We start from the raw sequence: 13,415 nt of genomic DNA on the forward strand, positions 1-13,415 counted from the left end.
GAGTGAATGGGTGTTATTACAACCTCAAACAGATTAACAGCGTAGGTCATTGCTATTATGAACTGTGTGTATTCACCCGTTCTACAATTGATCTAAAGACTTACATCGCAATTTAAAGTCATTCCGTTTCTATCTCTGTTCAAGGAAAGACATTCATTTGTCGACGTAATCCTTAAAGTATGGCAGCGCACGGAGAATGCCAATAAAGTGGGTCGTCTATCCTGGACTGTTCTGGGGTTATGACCTCAAGTTCATATACATAGATATTCAGACTCACGCCCGTTATTCTTGTTGGAGTGGGTAGAGTCATAAGTCATCAGAAAACTTAATTGTTACTGAAGTCCTATAATGGATGAAAAATATGATAAACCGTAGATCATATTCATAACAATTTGTATTACTATTTAATGACTTCCGTGGTCCAGTGGTTGAGCTTTAGGCTCACGATCCCGAGGTCTCGAGTTCGAATCCCGTTGGGGTAATATCACAAAAATCACTTTGTGATCCCTAGTTTGATTAGGACATTAAAGGCTGATCACCTGATTGTCCGAAAGTAAGATGATCAGATAAGCCGTTGGTCTACTTACTGATGTAAGAAATTGTATTGGGCCTTTGGCGGCTCAATAGTAACCCTGACACCAGGTTGATGAGGTTGGTAATCCACCTCTCAATCTCAACCCACACGAGAGAAGAAGAGAATTTAATAAATTCCAATTCTGTCCTGATCCGCCCTGAAATACGCCCTAACCCGACGTTCGTGCCGAAATAGGCACACTCAGCCCTTAGCTCTCGCCATTTGTCCGGGTTAGTAGGTGTACCTGAGCGTAACGTGCGTAAAGCTTTAAAACTACTCATACATATCTGTGTATGCCTATTTCCCGTAGGTGTAGGCAGTAATCGTGGAATTCCACTTTCTACGATCCTGATATTATGTTATTTTCGCTTCTTCCACTTTCACCAAAAGTCTTCATGCATACTCGCCAGTTTAGAGTATTTTTGACCTAGGGTGTCTAAAACTACAATATTACTATTTGACATTTTATATGAATAGCGCACTTACTTTTCTATGCGCAAATGTCACATTGCAATATTGCTTTTTTAGATGAACTGCATCGATGTAGCCTTTTTAGCCGCCTGGTCTTCCATAAAACAGTTTGGATTTGATCGCGGTATGTACCTAGGCCTAGGCCTTCAACTTCCAACGATATATAAATGTAAATAAATACTACCAAATCGTATGACAAGTCACCAATGTTAATCCTCTCTGGATTATATTAATCTTTCAATCGTTTTTACGAGAAACCCGGGGACGTTAAGAAGCTAAACGCATTCTGTATTTTTTCCTTACACTCACTCCCAGAGAAGTAAAAAGTAAGTTTTTGTACAATGTATTTAAAAACACATTAGGGAAAAGTGATCATAGATTAAAGAATCGCGCCCGGAAGACATTTTGAAAAGATTTTTTGGAAGGGGTTTGCCTTGGCTTACTAATCATGTTAAATGCAGGCTTTTCTAAAATCTTAGCCATAATCTGGATATGTCGTATTTCTTCGAAATTTGAATTATTTTTTCCATCTTCTATTTCGGAAACTTAGGCGACATAAATATGTGGATATTGTGATTCGGTACTTTATATTCCTTTCAACATAGTCAACACAGAGCAGAATAAATGATAAATGTAGGATGTATTATTATGATGGATAGATTGGACTAGTTTTATATACAATTCGTTCATATCCTATTCTCAATTGGTTTATTTACCATTGGAAAAAATAACAGCCTACGCTTTTATTTATTCCGTGAAACTCGTACAAATACCAATACTCCAACATACTCGTATGTTTTAGACTAAAATATATCTGTTTCTGCGCATGTTTATTTATTTATTTATTTATTTATTTAAAAACAATTAAGGACTTTCCAGGCTACGTTCCCTAAAAACAAGATGGAGCTGTTCAGATAAGCGGTAAGCGGACTCCGCGACGGAACGCTAGGGAGATTATAATGAAAGTAGGTAGTTTCAAACTCCATTACATTACTCAGCTAGTGATAAAAGAAATAATTAAGGGAATAAATGAATCTGACGGAGTGAATGGCATTTTTAATGACTGTCGCAAACACATTAACTCAGAACAGTCGAAAATATGTTAAAGCAGCCATATGGATAAAATGTTTTTTTTTTTTAATTGATAATTTGATAGTCACTGAAGTCCTGTGGTATACCGGTTTACTTCTCAATTGGGGAGCGCAAGAGGGGGAATGAGTTATTAATTTATCCTAAGTGCAGTTTTTATTAACAAAGTTGCCTCGACCATTATAAACGGCGATAAGGCTTACCACCTATCACGTTGGTATAACAGAAAGCTCGGTGATGCGTGGATAGGGTACTTTGTACATCTGACAACGCCAATCAGAAATCAGAATCATTTATTCAACGTAATTATCATGGACTTATTGAAAGTCAATGTAACATTTTTGAATTCCGGTCATTTTGCAAGGTGTTATTGGCTGAGGAGAAGAAATGACAAGAAACTGCAACAGCAAAATATTTTTTAAATCAATGAGGGTTATACATTACAAGTTATTTAATAACTAGAGGAACACATTTAATACCAGACATGGGATGTAGTCATGGAATGTAGTCATGAGATTATGTTATGTTTTGTATTGCTTATGTATAAATTGTACCTAATTCAAATTTATTCAATGATTCTTAAGATAAGCCGAGACATACAAAAACATAGTAACTTCCTTGTTTATAAAATGATTCTGTCTCATTCAAACTAGCGGCGTGCTATGATGGCTGCTCCGACGTTTTTCCCGCTCATCAAGTTACTTATTAATTAATAATTACGTTAAAGTAACAAATAGCTGAACTTTAATGTGTGTTAAAAATATTTCTTCCCTTAGAGTAGTAGTGGTTTCGTTAAGGAAATTCCAGAACACAAGAAAGCTATACGCGTTCTATTTTTGTATAAACAAGCCTCTAGTTTTTTAATTGAATTGAAAGATAAAAAAAATATGGAAAGTTCGTCTTCAGTGTCCGAAAAATCAATGTAATACATTATGTTTTTCGATTCTTCCCCTCCGGGTTCGACCCGCCCAATATCAATAAGCGAAGGAAACAACAAACAGCAATATTAAATTAACGTGAAAAGATTCTGCTCCGTCATCAATTTGACACGAAGTCGATACTCTTGGAAACGTCCAGATATCGCCACGATTTTCCTCGTTGGCTAACTTTTTTCACCAATAAGTATACGACTAAAGGTCGACGGCTTCAAGTGTTCCCGCACACATTTTCTATCCAAGTTTCTTACATTCACGAAACCACAAAATCATTTTGCTTGTGTACGATCCGAGGTGACGATTTATCCGAGGAAGTAAATACGCTTCTTGAGTTATTGATTTTATTGTTCACTGTAGATTTCAAAGTAACTTAATCCGTGCCCAAGTAAGTAGGTGTGTTTCTAAGAAGAAGTACTATAGCTTTTTTAACATGCAAGAAATTGGACACGATGCTTGTTTTTTATTACATCCCACTCCAGGAAAATACTTTAGAAAGGTTTTCCTTATACGTTAGTAAATAATTTAAGGAATTTTATTTATTATATTGCCATAATGAAAATGTATCCAACATTTTTCATCGCCCATAAATAGTAACTTCTTCTATCGTGTGGATAGTGAGGAGGATTACCAACCCCATCAACCCTGGTGTCAGGGTTATTACTGAGCCGCTATAGACCCCTGACATGATTCATGTAACGACTACGTACTTACATCAGTAAGTAATAATCGGGACGGCTTAACGAGCCTTTCGAAGCACGGATCATCTTACTTTTGGATAATCAGGGGGGTTAAAATGGCCACATCGACGCAATTTATCTAAGAAAGCAATATTGGAATTTGACATTTGCGCATGCAAAAGTAATTGCGCAATACGAACAAATATCAAAAACCAATATTGCTTTCTTGGATGGATTGCTTCGATGTGGCCATTTTAACAGCATCCTACAGATGGTTGCTGCTAGGTATGACTCGCCTGCACTGAAACACTTCATGAGGGTTTTAGTGAGGCAGTCGTGATTGATTGTATATAGGCCAATATAGTTTAATAAGGTTATTGTACTACTAACATAGTTGTAAGTTTTATTTCTGTAACTAATAAGTGGGCCTACGTTGCCTAATTATGGTAAATACAAATAAAATAAATAAATTAACCCCCCAGGCGTACAGCCTGTATAGTCCTAACCAAACTAGGGATCACAAAGTGATCGGTGAGTGTGTGTAGGAACTGTTACAAATGTAACATTGTGTCTGTGTAGTAAGGTTTGCGTTTTGTTCCAGCGCACGTCAGCAACTACGAAGGCGGGAGGGAGAGTCCGGTGGGGCGGCGCGCCGGCCACGTGAGTACAATGCTATCGCGACACTTTTGTTCTACTAACCGCCACCGCTTGAAGGCTATGCTAGGCTGGTACTTCTGTCTGTGAGAACTTATTTTCTGGGAGATATTTTCATTTACTGTTATTTTTTTAGCTCACGACTATATCTCAAATAATTTTTTTATTTTATTTTTATTTGGGATAACAACAGCTTAATTTAATTGTTTTACAATGTTACTTACTAAACCATAGCAAATAAAAGTTATCCTCTAATTACTACTTAAATAAGGGAGTAGAAAGTTGTAGTATTTTTAAATATTGTAATAATATATGACCTACATAAAAGCGACTTAGTTACACAATCAACAAGACTTAAGCATAAGTACAAGGTGCTCATAGTATACAAGACACATGCCGTCGAGCCGCTGATGTAGAAAATATTTTCATTATTCAAAAAAGGGCGGTTCGCGCTATTTATAATCTGCGTTGTCGGGACTCTTTAAGGGAGCTGTTTAAAGAAATAAATATACTGACGGTCGCAAGTAAATATATTTATGAAAACATTATGTATGTGCGTAAAAATGTATCTCTCCTTCCGAGAAACTGTGAAAGGCATACTTACAATACAAGGAATAAAAATAAAATTGTTGTTCAAAATTCTAGATTAAGTAAATTAAATTCATCTTTTTTGGGGATATGTATACGTTTTTACAATAAAATACCAGATAATATTTTAAATTTGTCAGAGAACAAATTTAAGGCTCACGTGAAGCTTACTTTATGTAAAAAAGCCTATTATAAGATTAATGATTACCTAAATGATAAAAATGTCTGGTATTGAATGTGTTCCTCTAGTTATTAAATAACTTGTAATGTACCCTCATTGATTTAAAAGATGTGTTGCTGTTGCAGTTTCTTGTCATTTCTTCTCCTCAGCCATAACACCTTGCGAAATGACGTAAATTCAAAAATGTTACATTGACCTTCAACAAGTTTATCCATGATAATTACGTTGAATAAATGGTTCTGATTCTGATTCTGATTCATGTCATGTTCCCCTTTTTTAATTGAAGTAGTGTGAGGTACATCCACCGCATGATGAACTAAGTACCAATACCTCACCAAGTTTTCTATCGCACCATCGTGATAGGTTGGTGAGTCGACATATGTCATACATAAATAGTTTTATTATCAGTTATGATTGCAGATAGTCTTCTCATAAGTTAGGTTCTGCTTATCTCTGCCAACCATTGCCCAATGGCTCAAATTAGCTTCCAAACGTTTTTTCGATTCTGCTCCACACCACCCAAATCCCCTGGTAGTTGCGGCTTCCGAGTACATTCCGCTTAGGGACGGTACTGAAAAGTATCGGCGTCCGAAGGACGTAATATACGATCCCGACGACCCGATTACTCTAGCCATAGAGGCAGCCAATCAGCTCGCGACACCAAACACTTCAGTTCCCCGATACCGACCCCGCCGGCGTGGTCGACGATTTCCCTCATTCAGCGCTTATCGCTATCGACCCACTAGGGTCGATTAATTCTTTCAAATATTTTCCTCTTAGACGACGCCCTGAGCCGAGGTTCGCGCCCAACTGGGCACCCTCAGGCCTGTTGTCTTAAACGTTGTACCGGGTGAGAGCCTTCAGCGCTCCCCATTTGTCCGGCCAAGTAGTTAATGCCATCTGCGGCAAATCTACAATAAGTCACGTCAAAAAAAAAGAAAAAAGGTTCTGCTTATCCTGATAGAGATAACGGATGTCAGCGGTGTCTATATTTATTAATGCTGAATATATCTGAAACACATTTCGGAATGGTAATAGGTACTTATTACAATGTTGGAGGCGAACACTGAGCAAAATATAATTTAGGAACAAATTGAATTTGCATTTGAAATGTTGACACCTACGCAATTTTCATAAAGATCATTATTCCGTCAAAAGAATTCTAAAAACATGAGTAGGTTGTGTTTTGGGAGGATCAACAGAAAACTAATGGCTTTTTGTATTATAGGATAATATGTCATGTCCATCCGCCCACTTCACGAGACGTATAATGTAAACTAAGTATTCAGTCCAACGTTACTAATATAAAAGTCCTGATTGTCCGAAAGTAAAATGATCCGTGCTTCGGAAGGCACGTTAAGCCGTTGGTCCCGGTTACTACTTACTGATGTAACAATGTAGTCGTTGCATGAGCCATGTCAGGGGCCTTTGGCGGCTCAATAATAACCCTGACACCAGGGTTGATGAGGTTGGTATTCCACCTCACAACCCACACGATAAGAAGAATGTAAATGTCGACTAATAAATAGATTGTGGTTTCTCTTCGATTGATTTATACATATTATACACTTTTATTATACAATGCGTAGGTGGAAGTTATGAGCACACGCTTTTCAATTTGTTCTCAGGGTTTTAGAGACATCGTAACAAAAACTTTGAGACATGATTCAGACCATGATTCTGTGAAAAAATTTTCATGAATTTTCCGAAAAAAAAAATTCATTTGTTACGGATTCACTAACACCCATACGAATACATACTTGTATGGCTACCTGTACATACTTGTACGGGGTGTAGGTGACATCGTGACAAATACTGAGAGGGATGATTCAGCTCATTATTCTGAGTTGATATCAAGTGGAATTTTCCATCGCAAAAGTATAGAAAAAAAAAAACAATTTTGCGACGGAAAATTCCACTTGATGTCAACTCAGAATCATGGTCTCAATCATCCCTCCTAGTATTTTACGATCTCACTAATTGTATATACAATGAGTAGTTAATTTGTTTGCACCTGGCCGTAAGGTCATAAGGCTTGACATATATCAATACAAATAAAAGAATACTAACGAGTCTGTATAACAAAGTCCACTTCACTACATAGCTTAAATCAAAGTCGCTTTTTATGTCCCTATATCCCTATGTACGCTAAAATCTTTAAAACTACGCAACGGATTTTGATGCGGTTTTCATAATAGATAGAGTGATTCAAGAGGAAGGTTTATTTGTATAAAAACATCCATTAAATATTGGAGAAATACTGTCATTTTTGAGGTTTTTAATGTGATGTCGTAAATAATTTCATTTTTTCCTCAGCATTGCACCCGAGCGAAGCCGGAGTGGGTCGCTAGTTTATTATAAAATGCGTAGGTGGAAGTTATGAGCACACGCTTTCAATTTGTTCTCAACTGTATAGAAGTTGAAGAAAATATCAATAAACTTGTTAGATGTGGACCCTTGAGCAAAACTAGAAAGTACAAAAAGATATAGGTAAGTATACTAGACTTCTTTGGGTTCAAAGAATCGTTATTAGCTCTAATAGGAATTTCTTAACGTAATTTCTTGAATTAAATCTGCGCGTTCACATAAAAAGTATATAACTATAGTACACTAAAAAGTATAGTACACTGCTGGGCCCAGTAATAGGATAATAAGATTACAAAAGCGGTATGTAAAACGAAGGTCGGTAGGGCCAGGCTGGCAGAGGAAGACCTAAAAGGACGTACGTTGACCACATTCTGAACCGGGGCGTGTTTGTATGATATGATTGAGAAATGTGGAGGAAGCAATAAAAGTATGGCGTAAATAGAATTCCATAGTGTCTGCTCACTGGTGAGAAATAGCCATGAGTTTATGTATGTTTATTCATCATTATCAGCCGTACGACGCCCACTGCTGGGCATAGGCCTCCCCCAAGGATCTCCACGACGATCGGTCCTGCGCTGCCTGCATCCAGCGGCTTCCCGCGACCTTCACTAGATCGCCAGTCCACCTTGTAGCGGGCCTACCTTTTATTCAGTATTCTTACAGTTATTCTTTCGCGTCAATTCGTGATCGGGTGCTGCGTATGTGGACAGGCCTGCTTCTGTCAGGGAGCTCATAAAACACTGTTTCCGTGATAAAGTCACATAAACTCTTTATTTTTCACTTTCCTTCCATAGACTGCAATTGGAATACCATTGTATTTAAATTTATAAATTATGTAATACAAACTGGATTTAAAAAAAAAAGAAAGGAGAACATGAAACAGTCGGACTATGGCCCTGTGCTGGGAGGTTTTCTGGCCACGTCTTTCCCTCAGCGTTACAGATTCCGATGTGGTAGTAGTTTTACAACTAGTTACATAATATGTATTTTTTACGTTCAAAAAGCGATAACAATGTAAGCCAACTTTGAAAAATAAGTAGTTTTGAATTTTTGAACTTGAACTTATTTTTTTAATGTTTAATTTAGATTTTTGACTTTGACTTTGGCCTCCTGTCATTCAACCGAAGGAGGTATGGAGCATACTTCACCACAGTGCTCCTGTGCTCTGAAATAATGTAGATGATGATGTTGATGTCGATTGCGTTATAATAAATCCCTTTGTTGCTCTAACTTTAACTAACTTCAGCCAATACTTCTGATAAGCGCTAGGGAGGTTATTCACATCATTTTTACCGAGGTACACCTCGATGTTTGTTCTCTTTTCCTCTGTGCCCAATGCTGAGGGTGCATCCCGAAACGTTTCGAACCCATTGTCATTTTAGTCGTTTTTTGCCCAACGTTGGTGATATCGGGTTCGAAACTGTAGAGTACGATTTTTGTCGACGAAAGTAAAGTAAAAAGGAATATTTCCATCAGTTTTCTACACCTTTTACGACACGATAAAATGAAGTCACAGTGTGACAGTTACATTGTTATTCAATAAACCGGGACCCTGAGTGACGTCACTCCGATACCAACCACAGAGGACGAAGTTTATTTGTTCTGTGCACAGTAAAAAAAAACTTAGAATATCCCTTGTTGCACGGTTTTGTTACGTACCAGTTATTGCGCACCAGTTATTGGTCTCAGGTAGTCTAGATAGAAATATGAATAACAAAGACAAAATAACATCGCAAAAAATTACTCGGAAGGGACTTGGTCTCGCAGATCTTGTCTTTGTGAGTTTCCCTATGCTCGAGTGCGGGTGAGAAAACAAAAATCCTTACCACTAACTACATTAAATGGGGTAGCCTAACAAACTTTGCTATCATTACATGTTTTCCTTATTCAAACAGCAAGATTTAATAAAATCACAGCGTATTTCAAGATTCATTTTTGTCACGAAATATTTCATAATGTGAGATAGCTTTCAGAATGTCTCAGACTAAGTATTCGTGGGAATAAAAATAAAATTCCTGCCTTTATGTAGGCGTAGCGTAAGTTACATATCACATATGTACCTGTAGTATCACTGTAATTCTCTATGGCGACAAAAAGCCTCTCCCATTTCCATATCCTTCGGCACAGCCGTTCCATCAGTGTCGTTACCCCTTTTATATCGGAACACGACAGGTTCTATAAAAAAAAGTGTTACTAGCATACTAAAAATATTTTGGTGTGGTCGTGCGTGATATTTCAGAATATCGTAAAATGTATTTTGGTCACGTACAGTTGTTTTATTTCAAAAAGAGAATAGATATAGAAAATACAATCCGTCAGAAAATATAAATCTCCTTGTGAAACCTCGTACTACATTCAATCATTCTTTTTACTTCTTTATGCTACGGTAAACAATTTTCAATAACAACATTATTATGTTTTTTTTTTTCAATTCGTGATTAAAATTATTTCCTTGTTCGCATCGATGGAAATCATGTTCCACATCTTTTCTTGTTTCTGATATCTGGGTGTGTACAGTCATTAGCAATATAATGTACCCACTATAGGACTCTGTCGCACTAACATAATTATTTGACATTTAGTGAGACTTACAGTTCAATTTGTCAAAAAAGTTAATGTGACATGGTACCAAAGTGTATACATATTAATGCTCGTGACCCTATCGTGACCGTACTAGATCCCCTGTACTATGCGATACGACCGTTCTATTTAGAATGTAATAAACAATTATGTTTTAAGCTTTAGAAAACAATTTCAGTTGTCATCAATTTAACATACAAATCGAATATCTTACTCTATTTGTACCGAATACGGAAAAAACTTGTAGGGTATTAGAGAAAATAGGAACACAATGTATCTTTAAGTAATTTGATTTGGCCGGGTAGTCGCTCTGTAGACAGATTGCCTTTTAGTCAGCCTGAAATCTCATAACACACGTTAAAAGTCTATTCATGATCAAAAAATAGGAAAGAAAGAGATAAAATATTTATTCATAATGTTAATACGACATATTCTTTACTTAGAAAAGGTACAATTATGCTTATTTATCACCTTAGGGGTCATATACCACTATGTAAGACGTACATAGCAACATTTTACATATAAATAACATACCTATACATACTTATTTGTATAAACTCACGCCTATTTCCCACCGGGGTAAACAGAGACTATGGAATTATATTTGCTTCGATCCTGACGTACTTCTCTTGCTAGCTCCACACCACATATAAAGTACCTATATAAATGGGAAGTTAAGAAAGGAAGGAAAATGAATTCTCCTTACAATAAATGTTGGGGATGCCGGGATATTTCTTCTTCTTGTTTCTCATTAAAACTCGATATTATTTATTGTTCTTTTATTATAATGCTTCATCATCAAAAATCTTACACCACGTTCTACAATATTTTTCCAGAGAGCGAGCTTAACCAAAGACAATCACTTTCTTATATTATAGAAGTAAAGCGCCATAAAGTATAGCCTATATAATTTAAAGGTTTTGGATGAGTGGACATTGGTCTCAACAATCTCTCCCTCAATGTTCACTCATTACAAAAACATAAACATTATTAAAGAAAACATAAGAAACATATCCCCTATCATAATAACCAAAAATAAAACTTCTAAATGATACTAACATAAACAACATATTCTTTAAATAAACACCCTACTCTTTCAAAAAACAACCAACACCAAAAAAAACTAACTCAATTTACTTTTAAACATTAAAAAAAAAAAAACTAACCAAAATAATTCTTATACTAATCCACAGTCACTAACTTATTTATTTCTCTAATTTAAAAAAAACCATACTTTTTCTAAACAAAATTGTTCTTATACTAACTCATTTCTCTATTTAACTTATTTATTTAATCCTATTTTTTATATATTTATTTACTTTTATCTATTCTAACTTAATAACTTTCTTTTACTAACGCTAAATTCTTCAACGTTTTAAACTTACAACATAATTACATACAACATATTTTACTTTAAGTTTAGCATGTTAATTAACTTACAAAATCTTTCACCAACAAGAGGCTTGGTGAAAACATCAGCAAGTTGATCTACAGTTGAAATATATTTAACAGTGATCAATCCTTCCTCTACCTTTTGTTTAACGAAATTGAACTTTACATCAACATGTTTCAATCTCTTTTGGTCTGGATTTTTAACAGTTTTCATGGTGCTTTGATTATCTTCATAAATTACAACATTTTTAATATTAATATTTAAATCTGACAACAACTTATGTAACCAACATGCTTCTACGGATGCCTCACACAATGATACTAACTCTGCTTCTGTAGTACTAAGTGCTACTGTACTTTGTTTTCTAGATCTCCACGAAATTGTATTTCCAAACAATTTAAATATATATCCACTAGTAGATTTTCTATCACTATCTCGAGCAAAATCGGCATCAGCAAAACCTATCAGAATGTCACAGTCATTTAAGTTATTTTTATAATATATCAAGCTGTAATTTACTGTTTGTTTAACATATCTAAGTACTCTTTTTAAAGCTTTCCACAACTTTAGAGTTGGTTTTGACTGAAATCTACTTAAATATGATACTGATGTGGCAAAGTCTGGTCTGGTGCTTACCATGGCGTACATTAAAGAACCTATCAAAGATCTACATTGGTATTCAAGAGACATATCAATTTCTGAATCATCAAACTCAAGTTTAAAGTTTAAGTCCATCGGTGAGTTACAACCTTTGCAGTCAATCATGTTATATTTTAATAAAACATTTTGTAAATATTTGGTTTGATTTATTGAAATGCACTCTGAATTATTTTGAATGCTAATTCCAAGGTAAGTTAAATTATCAGAACCTAAATCCTTCATTCTAAATTGTGTTTTCAAAAATAACTTTATCTTTTCTATCTCTTTTTCATTTGGCCCAATTATGAGTAAATCATCTACATATAAAAGTATATAGATTTCACCTTTGTTATAGAGGTAGTAATCATTTTGTGAACGGATAAATCCATAATTTGTAATTACTTCAGTGAATTTTTCATACCAGTATTTTGGTGATTTCTTGAGTCCGTATAATGACTTTTGAAGTTTCAACACATGACTTTCTGGAATATCTAGTCCTTGTGGAGGTTTCAAATATACATCTTCATCTATCCTCCCATATAGAAATGCTCCTTTTACATCCATCTGATGGATTTTGTATTCTTTTTGTGCGGCAATAGATAATAAAACTCTCAAGGTTTGAAGCTTCAGTACTGGTGAGTATATATCTTCTAAATTCTCCTTCTGTTGAAAACCTCTTACTACTAATCTTGCTTTGCATATTTCCTCATTTCCTACTTCTTTTCTTGTAAATATCCATTTACTATCCAGTAACCTTTCTTTCTCTGGTTTATGTACAATTCTCCATGTGTCACTATCCTTTAATACTTTTAATTCTTCAGCTACTGCCTTTTCCCATTCTACTTTATCTTCTCTTTGATTTATATCATCAAAATTTAATGGTACGTCTTGTTGACTTGTCAATAGAGCATACAACGCTTCATCTTCTGAACTTAAATCCAATTCATACTCCTCTTGCCACTTTGGCTTCACTATCTTCCTTTTATCTCTCCCTCTTTCTTGTAATTTAATCTCTTTCTTCTCCTTGTTGTCACGTCCTGGTTTTCCATAAATTTTCTTCTCTTTATTTTCCTGTCTTGGCTTTATACTAATTATATTTTCTTCTACTTCACATATTTTTTCTTCACATACTTCTTCTTGACATTCCTGATATTCTTCTTTTTCATCTTCTTTGTCTCCTTCTGTATCATCTAGTTTTTCTTTATCCATATTAAACGGTATATAACAATATTCATCTTCTTTCTTTTGTTTTTCATTGAATACTACA

The 13,415-nt window shown here is 35.3% G+C and overlaps 1 protein-coding gene across 4 annotated transcripts in view; it reads left to right on the plus strand.

Moving 5' to 3' along the window:
• LOC126369650 (disks large homolog 2-like) overlaps positions 1-13,415 on the plus strand; it is a 69,884-nt gene that overhangs the window by 26,264 nt on the left and 30,205 nt on the right. For all 4 annotated transcript variants that reach the window (XM_050014194.1, XM_050014197.1, XM_050014195.1 and 1 more), the window contains exon 3: positions 4,348-4,406. In XM_050014194.1, coding sequence (XP_049870151.1) covers positions 4,348-4,406 — 59 coding nt within the window. The remainder of the gene's footprint in view (positions 1-4,347; positions 4,407-13,415) is intronic.

This window comes from Pectinophora gossypiella, chromosome 9 (assembly GCF_024362695.1).
Source record: "Pectinophora gossypiella chromosome 9, ilPecGoss1.1, whole genome shotgun sequence".
In the NCBI taxonomy this organism is placed as follows: domain Eukaryota; kingdom Metazoa; phylum Arthropoda; class Insecta; order Lepidoptera; family Gelechiidae; genus Pectinophora; species Pectinophora gossypiella.